The 14,814-nt window shown below is 43.1% G+C and overlaps 2 protein-coding genes across 2 annotated transcripts; one reads left to right on the top strand and one right to left on the bottom strand.

Annotated features, from left to right (window-relative positions):
* The first annotated feature begins 1,721 nt into the window (after positions 1–1,721).
* Positions 1,722–8,720, top strand: txnl1 (thioredoxin-like 1). The gene is made up of 9 exons (XM_075455205.1): positions 1,722–1,794; positions 1,870–2,015; positions 2,751–2,847; positions 4,402–4,575; positions 6,404–6,526; positions 6,609–6,678; positions 6,759–6,931; positions 8,242–8,346; positions 8,436–8,720. The coding sequence occupies exons 2-9, from the start codon at positions 1,918–1,920 to the stop codon at positions 8,463–8,465; spliced, it is 870 nt and encodes a 289-aa protein (XP_075311320.1). The 5' UTR covers positions 1,722–1,794; positions 1,870–1,917; the 3' UTR covers positions 8,466–8,720.
* Positions 8,721–11,160: 2,440 nt separating this feature from the next.
* On the bottom strand, positions 11,161–14,201 carry LOC142372570 (tripartite motif-containing protein 16-like). Its single transcript, XM_075455502.1, has 2 exons — positions 13,411–14,201; positions 11,161–12,633 (listed from the first exon to the last, which is right to left on the bottom strand). The coding sequence occupies exons 1-2, from the start codon at positions 14,173–14,175 to the stop codon at positions 11,608–11,610; spliced, it is 1,791 nt and encodes a 596-aa protein (XP_075311617.1). The 5' UTR covers positions 14,176–14,201; the 3' UTR covers positions 11,161–11,607.
* Positions 14,202–14,814: the final 613 nt, after the last annotated feature.

The raw sequence follows: 14,814 nt of genomic DNA, 5'->3' as shown, positions 1-14,814 counted from the left end.
TTTTCTAACAGCTCTGTTGCCCCCCCCTAGTGAGGCGTCTCGGAAAACAGCAAATAAAAGACGATTCTGCTTGAAATAAGCTAAAAAAATCTGCCAATGGAACTAGTGAAAATCGGCTTGTCAAGATTTCTTGAAATCAGATGTGATATTTAGGACTTTTGAGCTAAAAGTGATCTTGAAATTAGCTTAAAAACCTCTTCAAATGTAAAAAAAAAGCTTGTTTCATGTGAAATCCGACTCAAAACAAGATGTTTTCAAGATTTTTTCACTTAACAAGATATTCCAGATGTATTGTATTAAAACAAGTCCCTATATCTGGCTGAAATGGTGCTTGTTAGGCAGTTGTGTCTCATATTAAGTGTAATGAGATACTCAATGAGACAAATATACTTGTCACTGGGGCAGAACCCTCAGAAGGTATAGTTTTTGTAATAGTTTTGTAATTTCTATAAATATAAATTGCAAATAATAGGTTATATCATCTTTATGGTGTGAATAATTAGCAGACAGTGGTACAGTACAGTGCACAGTGGTGTGTATGGAAATCACAACTGAGAATAAATCTACACATTCTATTGTAAGCAATGTTTAGCGGGGCTAGAACAGATTTCGGAGCATTGAGATAAACAACGTCACAATAGTCTAATAAGGGAAATAGCAGTTGAGTAGCAAGTTTTTTCCTAACTTTTAAAGTAAAGCAGTGACGAGAGCGGTAAAGAGTACCGAGACCAAAGTTTACTTTATGCAGTATATGATCAATATGAGGTTTGAATGAAAGTTTAGAGTCAAGCCATTCCCCTAAATATTTAAAACTGTCAACTCTATGCAGAATTGTACCATCACTACAAGAAATATCACATGAGCCTGTCATAGATTTGAGTTTATGTCGGGTACCAGAGATCATAGAGAAGGATTTTGTTTTGTTCAAAAGCAACTCGTTCTGGAATAGCCAGTCTTGCAGGAGGGTGAAATCTAGAGGAATCCAGACTGAGGGGGGCAGCAACACGTCATTAATACATGTAGTCTGCCATATCTAAGAAGAAGAAGAAGGGAAAATAGGGAAAATGAGAAGATCAGAAAGAAGTAGGAGAGAAGAGACAATTATAACAAGACTTAGACTTGGACATAATGGATTGAATAAAAACCTATGTATGATAGGAAAACATCAGTCAGGGAAATGTGAGTGTGGGACAAGACAGTTGAACATGTTATTTTATATTGTAGGAATTATCAGGCTCAGAGAAATAATTTAATTAGAAATCTTAGTGGGATGAAAATGAAATTGGATATAGTAGATTTATTGCAAAAAGAATCAGGAAACAGAGGATATCAGGTTATTTTTTATTATTTAAAACAGTGTAGGTTGTATAATAGAATTTAGTATATATAAAGTATATAAATGAGTGTATATGAGTAGGGACTATGTAAAAGTGTAGGCATATATGTATATATAAGGGTGGATATGTGGATATATACATATATATATACATATATATATATATATATATATATATATATATATATATATATATATATATATATATAAGTATATATAAATATAGATATATATAATTGATATAGATATATATAATTGTCATGTGATCCACACTCCTTACCAGTTGGTGGGGGTAATGCTTCTTTAAGTTGTTTGTCAACCGCGAATAAAAACAACGAAATAGGAAGAAGAAGAAGAAGAAGTAAGCCCCGCCCTTCCTGTTGTTCATTGACCAATGAGGAGTCCCCATCCTGAAACTGCTCACTGTACCTGAGGTGTGCTTCGGCACTAGGCAACTAGTAAGCTAATTTTATTGACAGAAAGCTAAAAACAAAACACTTCCTCCTTATTAGATCATCTGGTTTTCTCCGCAGAACATCACCAGGGGCAACAAACTCAAAACCACAGCTGCAAATCGCACCATGGTCGGTGTTAAAGTGATCGGGAGTGACCCGGATTTTCAACCGGAGTTAGCGGCCGCCGGCTCCAGACTCGCCGTGGTGAAGTTCACAATGGCTGGGTAAGCTCTACAACACCGGCTGGGAGGCCGAGTGGCTAAACCAGGCTTTGTCTGCCCTACAGCGAATATAGAAACTATCGGTGCTGGTCACCTAACTGAGGTGGCATGAGCCGAATATATAGTAGCTATCGTTTCCAGGAAAGGTAGGTTAGCATGCTAACGTTAGCCGGTGGTAGCTAGCTAGCACTGTTGCTTACAATGACATAGCAGTATTACAGTAACTTGGCTAATGAGGCGTTGTAACGATGTACTGGTGTGGTTGTTTTTTATATAATGGTCGGACCATCATCTGTGGCGTATGTTTTCTTTTTTTTTATAGGAAAAGAAGAAACACAATTGCTAATATTATGTTAAATTAAAAATGTTTAACATGCTGTGCTTTAAATAATTTTGTTAGACATCACAAGGTGTTTGTTGTGAGTCTTTCATTGATTTTTAGGCCTGTTAAATTGATGAAATGATAGCAGATCAGTGGAGGACTTGATAAGAGATTTAAATGTGTGTGTATTCATAATGTGAGCTGCAAGAAATGTCTGTAGAAAAATGCCTAAAATATCCTTGATTTATAAATAAAACCCAGAATATATTCTGTCTTCCCAAAGAGTATAATAAAATATATTTGCCACCAGAAAATATTTATTCACATCGTCACCATTGCTGTTGTTACTGCCACGTATGACAGGAATAGTAGAAATTTGAAGAACGTGGCTGACATTCTCTCTTCTGCCTCCTCAGGTGTCGGCCCTGCGTCAGAATAGCTCCGGCTTTCAACGCGTTCAGCAATAAGTATCCACAGGTCGTCTTCCTCGAAGTCGATGTTCATGTCTGTCAGGTAAATCTGAACTCCTGCGTCAGACACATGTTTACCTTTTTGGTTTTCCTGTTATCGTGCCGTGAGCTTGTAGCAATATACTTTGGGTTATTCAAGATGCACCGTTTGTTTCCCCCGGTTTTAAGGCACGATTGTTTTATTATTAGTAGTATTATTAAAGGGACGCTTTGTAATTTCTTCCCCCATCTAGTGGTGCAATTTTATTTTGCAAAGTCAAATGAATTTGCTCTCTAGCGCCTCGCGTTTTCAAACGTGCGTTGCAACTTCTTGAACTACGGCAAGCGGTATGTGTCAAGATTCAAGAAGCTATAGCTTCAGACTCAAGGTCCATACAAACAAAAAGACATCAAGACACACAGTACAAAGGATTACATAACACACATACAACAGCACTATAAATACAGATGTCAGATAACATAAGTTGACCAGTGGCGGCTGCTGACTTTTAAAACAGGGGAAGCCCATATTACGGTTGGCTAAAAGCATGACAACTACATTTGGTGTTGCTAACTGCTTAGCTGCGAGCATAGCCGCCATTGTGACAAAACTACTAGCTAACACGACAAACAAATGCACAACAGGAATATGATTGACAAAACTTCTAAACAACAAGGATGTGTTTCTTATTTACAGTGTAATATTTACAAAAGTGTATGTGTGTGAGGATGGAAATGGAAACGATGGGAAAGGAGTGAAACTCCGACAGCACTTTCACTCTCATGATGGACAAACACTAACTCCAATCATCACGACACAGCCCCTCATATTGACACGCCCACGTCTAATCTACCCCCAGAGACGCCGAGCAGCCTCGGAAGTGATGAGTTTTTGTCGATTTAGCCAATGATGACCTAGAATTGTAGAAAAAACTTGACTCTCCTGAAGCCGGGCAGCCCTCGGCTCGGAAGCCTGGCTGTTAGTGGCGGCTTCATAACATGATTTCCTCAGTGAACGGCGGCGATTTCAGAACAAATCACTTCATTAAGCTACAGGACAACATGTTGTAGTTATGAAAGTAAATGCAGTATTGGGTATATCTTGTGTTTCGTGAGCGTTAGCAGCGTTAGCGTTAGCAGCAGTGTGTAGTTGCTATCTGGAAAATGTTCTTTTAAATAAACTCCCGGTAAACTTACAAACTTTCTAATGCCTCGTTTTGTGAGTTAAGAGCCTATGTGTACTACGGCAGAAGTTTGGTAACAATCAATGCATTATTAGTGGGATAATTTACCATATAAAATCTATTTACCATTAGCGCCAGTAATAAGCCATTTGGCGGACATAACGTCAAAATGACGTCATTTCCGCTTGCAGGCCTGGCGGGGAAAACGCGATTCGAAGTGCTTTATGTCCCTCTCGGCACTTCGTTGTTTTTCACAGACCAGAAGGACATGGATAATTTATGAATGAATATGTTGATTTGAGCTAATAAATGACTTAATTTATTACGTAGTGTCCCTTTAATGATAGGATTGTCACCCAAAAGTTGGGATAAAAGAGAGACGAGCGGCGACGTAAAGCCAGTTAAAAGAAAGCCTTTTTGCTTCTTTGTTTCAGGCGACGGCGGCAGCCAACAACATCTCAGCCACACCGACGTTCTTGTTCTTCAGGAACCGGGTTCGGGTGGATCAGTATCAGGGGGCCGACTCTGCGGGTCTGGAGGAGAAGATCAAACAGCACACAGAGAACGACCCGGGAAACAGCGAGGACTCAGACATCCCAAAGGGATATGTGAGTGCACGGTGTTCCTCTCTAATCCTCATTCTCTCTGCTGTTGACCTGCATGTTAGTTTCACTCGGCCATGATACGCAGTAAATGTTGTGTTGGCATCATGAAACCCCACCGAGCCCTAAAGAAAACAGCTTCTGCATCGTGTCCTGCCTCTCTGTGGATTAAAGACTTAGTGTTACCTGTTGTGGGAGCGCCGCTCCTGCTGTGAACTGCAACTGTGGAGAAAATCTGGTCTGAATTAAGTCCGTACAACTAAGCAGTTAAAGGAAAAGCCGTCACCAGAACTGTGCTTTCACTTAATAAACATATAACAGAGTGAAAAACTTACAGAAGACACGGTGCTCACACAACACGATTAATCTGTCACTCAGTCAAGTTTCTCTCATCATTAAAGGGACAGTTCGCCTCTTTTGACATGAAGCTGTATGACATCCCATATCAGCAACATCATTTATGAACATCTTCTTACCCCCTGCTGCGTCCTGTGAGCAGAGTTCCAGCCTCGTTTTGGTGTTGATGAAGGTAGTCCGGCTAGTTGGCTGGGGTTTAAAAAATAAAGCGTCTTGCTTCTCAAAACAATATGCGTTCAACAGAGTAATACATTTGCATCACAAAATCGTCCCGCCAGAAAAAGTCAGACCTCACAATCGCTTGGCCCTATTTTCTCTCCCTTCGTATCACTGCCTGCTGTGCAGACCGAGCAGCAAACACTGTAACAGGTGCGGCTGTCGGCAAGCGGCAGCAGGCAGTGCATTCCATCTAGGGATGGAAAAGTAGTAGTTCCAGTCTAAAATAGCAGCAAGTCATTCAAGGAAACAGACAGTGGAGCGAGGCTTCTACATAAAAACTACAGAAAGATGCTGATGTTAAAAGTGTGTTTGCACAACAAATGTTATGGCACTTTCATTCATATGGCAGCACATTTAAAATAAAGCTAAATGCTAAAGGCTATACACTACTTTTGGATTCATTTTTGGATTCTGTGTACAAATGCGATTAATCAGGGAAATCATGTGATTAATTAGATTAAACATCCCATATCAGCAACATCATTTATGAACATCTTCTTACCCCCTGCTGCGTCCTGTGAGCAGAGTTCCAGCCTCGTTTTGGTGTTGATGAAGGTAGTCCGGCTAGTTGGCTGGGGTTTAAAAAATAAAGCGTCTTGCTTCTCAAAACAATATGCGTTCAACAGAGTAATACATTTGCATCACAAAATGGTTCTCCAGGAAAAAGTCAGACCTCACAATCTCTTGGTCCTATTTTCTCTCCCTTCGTATCACTGCCTGCTGCCGACAGCCGAGCCTGTTACCGTGTTTGCTGCTCGGCCTGCACTTCAGTCTGCACGGTCTACACAGCACATAAAGGAAAGGAAATGAAAGGAAAAGAGAAGGAAAGAAAAGGACACGAAAGGAGAGGAAACAAGGAAAGAGAAGGAAAGGAAAGGAAAAGAAAAGAGAAGAGAAGGAAAGGAAAGGTCTGACTTTTTCCTGGAGAACGATTTTGTGATGCAAATGTATTACTCTGTTGAACGCATATTGTTTTGAGAAGCCAAACGCTTTATTTTCTAAACCCCAGCCAACTAGCCGGAACTACTTTCGTCAAAACGAGGCTGGAACTCGGCTCACAGGACGCAGCAGGGGGTAAGAAGATGTTCATAAATTATGTTGCTGATATGGGATTTTTATACAGCTTCATGTCAAAAGAGGCGAACTATCCCTTTAACATTTCGTACGATACAAGCAGAGGCTGGTTGTTGCTCTCCACGCCTTCCTTCTCTCATGGAAAGCCCGGTTTCTTCAGCGTGTCCCCTCCTCTCTGTTTCAGATGGACCTCATGCCTTTCGTCAACAAAGCCGGCTGCGAGTGCCTCAACGAGAGCGACGAATGTGGCTTCGACAGCTGTTTAACGAAGGACTCCTCCTACATGGAGTCTGACTGCGATGAACAGGTACAAGCTGGCAGATTGCACAACCCCCCCGGCTGCTGGTCTGTGATTTGCCAGCATTCATTTGTTTTGACTCTTTCCCCAGTTACTGATAACTATGGCCTTCAACCAACCGGTGAAGCTCTTCTCTATGAAACTCCAGTCCTCAGACTTTGGTGAGTTTAGTTCTGCTGCTGACAGTAATCTCAGTCTGTCCTCTGGAGAAATACTGACTCTGATTTCCTCTCTGGGTCAGCCCAAGCCCCCAAGGTGGTGAAGATCTTCATCAATCTTCCTCGGTCGATGAGTTTCGATGACGCCGAGCGGAGTGAAGCCACTCAGACTCTGGAGCTGTCGGAGGAGGACTACAAAGACGACTGTCTGATTCCTCTGCGTTACGTCAAGTTTCAGAACGTGCAGAGTGTCACGGTGAGGAAATGGAAGCGCATCTGAGATGAGATGCCATATTCGATTAGAAATGTATAGAAATTAGGCTCATTAGTGTAGAATACCAAAGAGGTAAGAAGAAAAGTAACCAGCTCATTGTAGCCTAATGTAGCGGAGTAAGAGGACAGTTTCTGCTGCACACATCTACTCAAGTCAAAGTAAAAAGTATAGAGATTTAAAACTACTCCTAGAAGTATAATGTTTTCAAAAACTTACTCAAGTAAATGTAACTTGTTGCTACCCACCTCTGATAATGGGTCCAACCCATCATGTGTTATTAGAGGAAACTAGCTACCGCGGCTAAGCTAACCTCAGCTGATGGCACCAACAGTGGTTCATCAAAGGATTTAAAGGAGAATTCCGGCCATTTTACAAACATATCCCATCTGTTGGAGACCCAGGGAAGTTGGCCAAAGGGAAAAACGCGAGAAATTTTCATGCCCGCTGCGCAAAGTTGTCCAATTACGCTGATTTCCATGAAAGCAGGCTCTATCGGGCAAGCGTTCAACCTTTCCTGAGGCTCTTAACGTGTATCAAAATACTTTTTACCGAATTGGCCGTGGTGTCAGTAGCAATACAATTCAACCCAGGGGCTAACCGTACCGTTAGCTAGCACAGACATGATACATTTTGAGATTTCAAAAACAGCGCACTGACCTTTCTCAGCTTCCGTGTTCCACAGGCGTGCGCACAAATTAATCGATCGCCGAAGTCATACACTATAGTATTCCAAAATTGTCTTTTTGTCCACCAAAAACGACCCTCGGGAACCGATGTTTGTTATTGTTTCCTATCGAACAGCTGACTCGTTTCAACACCCATTTTCGCCGTGATGTCATGACGTGTCACATGACTGCTCGAAGGAGCGCACCTTCACCCATTATTAAGCTGCGGGAGATAAGAACCCTCTGGATTTTATTGGAAGAAATTTCGAGATGGATAGTTCGTCAGATTCTGATGTTGGAATGGAAGAGTTTGACGAGTTTGATACACGTTAAGAGCCTCAGGAAAGGTTAAGAGCTTGCCCGATAGAGCCCGCTTTCATGGAAATCAGCGCAATTGGACAACTTTGCGCAGCGGGCATGAAAATTTCTCGCGTTTTTCCCTTTGGCCAACTTTCCTGGGTCTCCAACAGATGGGATATGTTTGTAAAATGGCCGGAATTCTCCTTTAATGGTCAAACTTTTCCAAAGCCTGAATAAAACAGCCTGAAAGGTGTGGCTGTGCTCTAACCATCTCATTAGAGATGATTTCCACTCTGTTAACTGCACGATTTCTTTTCATCCCACCAGTTGTTTGTCAAGTCAAACCAAGGGGACGAGGAGACGACAAAAATCAACTACCTGACATTCATAGGCACTCCCGTCCAGGCCACCAACATGAACGACTTCAAGAGGGTACGAAGCAGCTGCAGTTTGTTCAGGTGCGTCTGAGAGTGAGACGCACTCACCCACCGACCGTTTCCTTTTCCTTTGTCGCTCCGCAGGTCGTTGGAAAGAAAGGCGAGAGCCACTGAGCGGCAGGACGAAGGGGAAGGGAGGCTGAGGAGAGGAGGATGCTGCAGATAAACCCAAAGGACTTTCCCTCCTCCAGAGCTGCCACATGGGAAGCTGTCGGAAAAGAAACACACACACACACACACACACACAACCTCCTGCGATCCTCCTCGTGCTCTGAATGAAATCTCATCTCTGGAGACTCGGTCTATAAATCGTTTATATTGTAATTCTGATGAAAGCCCTGTAAATAAAACACAGTCCTTTTTCAAAGGCATGTGCCTCAAGTCTGCTTCTTTTTGAGGACCTTCAGCAGGTGGAGGAACAGAAGCTGCGACCAGGTGGAGACACGACAGGCCTTTTTGTATCTGTAAGGTTTATTATTATTCTTTGCAAAAGGTGCTCGAAAAGTCGACGACATGAAAGAATCTAAACTTCATATTTTTGGGAGTCGCTCAGTGACTCTGTAGCGCCCCCTACGATGCTTAAAAATGGCCCCCGCATTGGGGTTAGTTTCACGTGGGGCGACGAAATTTGGTACACTCATTCATCATGCCCAGACGCACAAAAAAGCCTCTTGCCGCCATGGTCCCACGTCCACAGGAAGGCGGCCATTTTGGATGGAAAGTGAGTTTTGGTGCCATTTTTGACCGATTCCACGCCTTGCATAAGATCGAACTTGTCCTACAGATTTAATGCTACAGACTTCAAACTTGGCCAGGTTACTCTTAAGACATGGGGGGGGGGGGATCATGGAGAAACCTTTCCAATCTCTGAACGGTGTGGGCGTGGCCAGGCGGTGAAAATCGTGTGATGTCGTCAGACTTTGATTGTCCCTTGCAGAACCCATTCTCCTATGATAACATAGAGAACTGCACAGGAGTAGCATCGGTGGAAACACGGTTAACCGTTTAAAGCCCGTGTTGATAAATTGCTCAAAATAAGTAGAGCCAGAGGAGGCTCACAAGTTCACTTATAGAGAATTCTGATATAACTTAATGGAAGGAGGAACAGTTACAAAACTATGTACAGAAAACCTGGGGGAGGGGTTCCCCGCCGCTGCTGTCTTAGAGATAAACATCGATAATCAGTCACAGATAAAATGAGTAAATCACAAAGCAGTATTACCAGTGAGATCAAATGAAGTCTGCTCTCGTGGGGGCTATGAATGAAATCCAGTTGTTCCAGATTTGATGAAAATTTGTCCTTTCGGAGTCTTATTTGGTAGGTCAATTTTTCCATCCTAAATATCTCCAGAGTAATTCCAAACCAGTCATCTAAGGTAGGCTGAGTCGGGCATAACCAGCTTCTGGTAATTGTTTTCTTACTTGCCACCAAGAGTATTAGTAGCAGCTTTATCTCTCCTACATTTAAAAAAAAGGAACGTGACCCAGGTATAGGGCATCAAAACTCAGGGGTATTTGAGTGTTAAAGACTGTGCTTAAAGAAGACTGGACATCCCTCCAGAAGACTTTTACCTTGGGACAATCACAGAATATGTGGTAGCGGTTAGCACGACAGGCCTTTTACTGATATTACGGGTGAATGAGATCCTGCATCCTTATCGTGTTAAGGATGAAACTGTGTACAGAAGTGTAAAACTTTAATTCGTGTAAGCCACAACCTGTGTGCAGAGAGTTGCCGGACTCGTGGAGGAACAAATTTCTAGTTTGATCGCCGTCAAATGCTCAAAATGCAGAAAGTTTTGCATCATTTTAACTCTGAGAAATTACACTGAAGTTAGAGAAAATGATGCAAACGAGGTTCTGGAATAAGAAGAATTAAAACTATGTTCCATATTGTGAGACAAACATTTAAAAAAAAAATCTGTTACTGGCACGGTTCTTTAACATCTAATCTGGTAGTTTCTTCCACTCCGCTGTCCATTAGAGCTCCTACTTTTGTTTTCTTTTTCTAAGGAGGAATTTCTGCCCTCTAATATTTTCAGTGAGCTTCAGATCAGAGCACAGTGCCGAACATAGTTATGCAGATAGTTCTCTACCGTATTTTCCGGAGTATAAGTCGCACTTTTATTCATAGTTTCGCTGCTCCTGCGACTTATAGTCGGGTGCGACTAATATATCAAAATACTTTTAATTTAACGTGGTTTTAAATGTCCATTCATGCTGACTGACATGAAAAAAGGAGTAAACATTGCTATCTACAGCGAGGAGAGGACACGAGGTTGTGGCAACTTTATGCTAACAAAGAAAGCTAATCGCAGGCTGAAAGCAAGATGGCCGGAGGTGGATGGACGAGTCCACAGATGGGTGATAGAACAACGTACTGCATGGAGAGGCTTGTCAGCGGTGCAGTTACGTCTCCACGCCCTCGTACTTCCAAAGGAGACGAATATAAATAACTTTGCAGGCGGGAACGGGTGTGTCAGAAACTGCCGGCAGAGATCCAGGCCGAGGTCGACAGTTTCCGTGAGTTCATTGAAAAGCAGGTAACTGAACACATGTCACGGGATCATATTATCAACACGGACGAGCTCCCCCTCACGTTTGACATCCCTATGGGCCGAAGTGCCACAGAGAAATTTTATGAAATAAATGCGATTTTATTTTTTTTTTCTCCGGTAAATACGGTAGTTTGGAAAAAAAAAAAAAAAAATTTAATTGATGAACTAAATTTTGTTTTAATAATTCAAATCACAAAATTAAACTGCTTTTTTGGAAGAGAAAAAAAGTGCTCAAACTCATTTCTTTCAGCAAAAGTTTAATGAGTACTTACAGTTATATGAATAAAGCGACATTTTTAACTCCAAGGTTACAATAAAGGATACAATAAAAATCACCCGGTCATCAGAGCTCGGATGAAAAACATTGCGTGACATCTTACACCGCCTTATGTATTTAACAGAAACTATGATGAAGCAGTGAAATCTGGTAGAAAAACCTGAAAACATTCAGGGGAAATCAGCTTAACGTCTGTAAATCAGACAAATATGTTTAAAAAATGGAATCGTTTTGAAGTTGTGGATTAGCTTTGAACTCCAGAAAAACAATAGTTACTGTGTCAAAAAAAAAAAAAAAAATGAATGAAAATGAAAATGAAAACCAAAGCTTGAATAAAAAGGACAGCACGGGAAACAGTACACATAAAAACATGTAGGGATCGTCAGTCAGTCTGACATCCTGCTCTGACTGCTCACACATTTTAGTCATCTCCTGTTTTCTTTGGTGTAGAAGAGAACTCAGCGGTGGATTTATATAGATACAAACCAACTCCAGGACAGAGCGGCTGAGTGAAGGTGGTCTGCACTCTGTGGAGCAGAGTCATGGTGTCGGAGACGCTGTAGAAGGACAGAACACCTGCTCTGTGGTCCAGGTACACTCCTATTCTGGAGGACTGAGGACCTGAGATGGAGGTTCTGATGTTGTTATGTCTGAATTCATAACCACCATCATTGAAACACTGTAATGCCCAAGACTTATCATTGTTTCCAAAGACACTTTCTCTGCCTGTTGTGCTTATGCTATTGTATGCGGCTGCTATGAAAACACTTTCTGACCACTCCACCTCCCAGTAACAGCGTCCAGCGAAGCTTTTTCGACACAAAACCTGACACCAGTCAAGGAATTGGTCTGGGTGATCAGGACCTTCACGTTTATAGCGACACCATACTACTTTAAAGCCATCCTGAATCCTGATATACGTGTGTGCAGTGCGTGCATCTAACTCGATGGGACACGCATATTTTAGAAATTCCTCTCTGGTCTCGGGTTCTGCTTTTGGAAGCAGAACGTTCCCTTCAGGTACAGTCAGGGAGGTTTTGGTCCATTCCTCGCTGAGAATGCCCTGCAGGTGACCCGTGGCCTCGGAAACGGCCGCCTTGGCGTCTTCAGCGAACCTCAGAGAAGCAGCGCCGGTGTCGGGGGACTCTGGCGCCCGGCCGGGACGCGACAGCAGCCGGAAGCCGTGCAGTAAGTGCACGTGGTCCTCTGTCTGCGAGAGCCGCTCCAGCTCCACGTTCCTCCTCCTCAGCTCGGTGATCTCCTGCTCCAGCCGCTTTCTGGCCTCATCCACACCGGCCACCTCAGTCTGCTGACGGGATCTGATCCGCTGCCTCACGTCTGTGAGGATCTCGTCGGCCGACTGGTTGATGGCCTCCACCTCCCGCCGCAGCGTCTCCACACCCGTCTCGCTCTCCCGGATTCTCTGCTGGATTCTCGCCCGGCTCGCCTGTAGGGGTGGGACGATATGCTTCGGTCACGATTCGATTTGTATCAGTAAATGCAATTTTCTTCCTCCTTAAAAAAAAACAAACAAGTTGAATCGTACACTTCGAGAATGAATGTCGTTCCCAGAAACGATGCACATCAGTCCGTTTCAGTCAGTCCAGCAGCTGACATTTATTTCAACTCAGACAAAAAGAGCTACTTAAAGGGATAGTTCGCCTTTTGACATAAAGCTGTATGACATCCCATATCAGCAGCATCATTTATGAACAGAGAAAATAGTTCCAAGCGATTGTGAGGTCTGACTTTTTCCTGGAGAACCATTTTGTGATGCAAATGTATTACTCTGTTGAACGCATATTGTTCTGAGAAACAAAAGGCTTTATTTTTTAAACCCCAGCCAACTAGCCGGACTACCTTCATCCACACCAAAACGAGGCTGGAACTCTGCTCACAGGACGCAGCGGGGGGTAAGAAGATGTTCATAAATGATGTTGCTGATATGGGATGTTATACAGCTTCATGTCAAAAGAGGCGAACTGTCCCTTTAACATGTACAGCATTTTTTAAAGTTCACAGTTACAAAATTAATTAAAATGTCCACACAGCACAAATGTGGGCTAGCTTTAACATAACTTAATGTAATGAATTGATGAAGTTTTTCTGGACATGGATATGACGTAATATAATCGATTCGGGGGAGAAAAATCGATTTTTAAAATCATCCCATTAAAAATCGCGATATGTACATGAATGGATTTTTCCGCCCACCCCTACTCGCCTGGAGCTCCCGCTGCGTCTCGCTCACTTGCGCCGCAGCAGAGACGGTGTCGTGGCCTCGGTGCTCGTCCATGGAGCACAGGTAGCAGATGCACGTCTGGTCGGTGCGGCAGAAGATCTTCATCACCTCGTTGTGGCGCGAGCAGACGCTCTCCTGGAGCGTGGCGGACGGCTCCACCAGCTTGTGCTTCTTCAGCGCAGCCACGTGGTAGTGAGGCTGCAGGTGCTGCTGGCAGTAGGACACCAGGCACAGCAGGCAGGATTTGACGGCTCTCACCTTTCCTTCGGTGCAGAAATCGCAGGCCACATCTGCGGGTTCTGCAGCAGCTGGATCAGCAGCTGGATCAGCAGCTGGATCAGCAGCTGGATCAGCAGCTGGATCAGCAGCTGGAGCAGCAGCTGGAGCAGCAGCTGGAGCAGCAGCTGGAGCAGCAGCTGGAGCAGCAGCTGGAGCAGCAGCTGGAGCAGCAGCTGGAGCAGCCTGCAGTCCTGCCTTCTTCTGTTCCTCCACCAGCTCTGCCAGCACCGTGCTCCTAACCAGGACCGGCCTCGGGGTGAAGGCCTGTCTGCACTGCGGACAGTCGGGGCTTTGCTTCCGATCCTCCTCACCCCAGTACCTGCTAATACAGCCCAGGCAGTAGCTGTGTCCACAGGGAATAGTTACTGGATCCTTCATTAGGTCCAAACAGATTGAACAGCAGAGTTTTTCTTGTTGCGCCATTTCCGTGTTGGTGATAGTGAGAGAGGAAAGAACTGGTTGGGGCATGACTCAGCAGGAATCACACGGGCTGAGGGGGCCGGACCATTTCAAAGAAGGAAGTGGAGGGAGGGGTTATAAGAGTTTGGTTTATTCCAGGAAGTAAAGGCATTTTGAAGCAGATCAGAGCCTGGCCGTTTCTGAAAGTCTTAATAAGTATGGAATTTTGAAGAACTGTTTTCCAGACCCTGAAAAGTCTTGAATTTTGTGTGAAAGTCTTAATAAAGTATGGAAAATAAATGTATGGTAGAATGTTACAGTATGCTCAAAGGCATTGTGAAATGAGAAATAGGAAGGTAGGCTATAAAATTATAATTTTACTAACTGGTCACGTACTGTATTAGCCTAATGGGATGAGATGTGAGTGAAGAGACTGAATTCTACATACATTCATCCATCCATTCATTTTTTTTATAGATAGTTTTTGTGACACTTGTTTGATGTGAAATTCATGTACTTGTGATTTTCATGTTTTGAAACGTTTTCATCAGTAAAAGCATAATTTACTGTGAATAATGCATTTGTTCATTGAATACTAGCCTATAAAAATGAACATTTCTAATAAACACAGTTGGTACAATCTCAACCAATGAAGTAGGCACACAAGTTACAAGTACATAAAGTTAAGGTCTTGGGGGGAAAATAGTA

Source organism: Odontesthes bonariensis, chromosome 22 (genome assembly GCF_027942865.1).
Source record: "Odontesthes bonariensis isolate fOdoBon6 chromosome 22, fOdoBon6.hap1, whole genome shotgun sequence".
Taxonomy (NCBI): Eukaryota; Metazoa; Chordata; class Actinopteri; order Atheriniformes; family Atherinopsidae; genus Odontesthes; species Odontesthes bonariensis.
Note: the sequence above shows the minus strand (reverse complement) of the source record. Positions and strands in the feature narration are given on the sequence as shown.

Excerpts from the sequence above, each read along its gene's own strand:
- txnl1 (XM_075455205.1), top strand. The coding sequence starts at position 1,918 with ATGGTCGGTGTTAAAGTGATCGGGAGTGACCCGGATTTTCAACCGGAG. Across the intron at positions 4,576-6,403 it reads CAGACATCCCAAAGGGATAT|ATGGACCTCATGCCTTTCGT; the intron begins GTGAGTGCACGG and ends TCTCTGTTTCAG. Across the intron at positions 6,679-6,758 it reads ACTCCAGTCCTCAGACTTTG|CCCAAGCCCCCAAGGTGGTG; the intron begins GTGAGTTTAGTT and ends TCTCTGGGTCAG.
- LOC142372570 (XM_075455502.1), bottom strand. The coding sequence starts at position 14,175 with ATGCCCCAACCAGTTCTTTCCTCTCTCACTATCACCAACACGGAAATG. Across the intron at positions 12,634-13,410 it reads AGACGCAGCGGGAGCTCCAG|GCGAGCCGGGCGAGAATCCA; the intron begins GCGAGTAGGGGT and ends CCACCCCTACAG.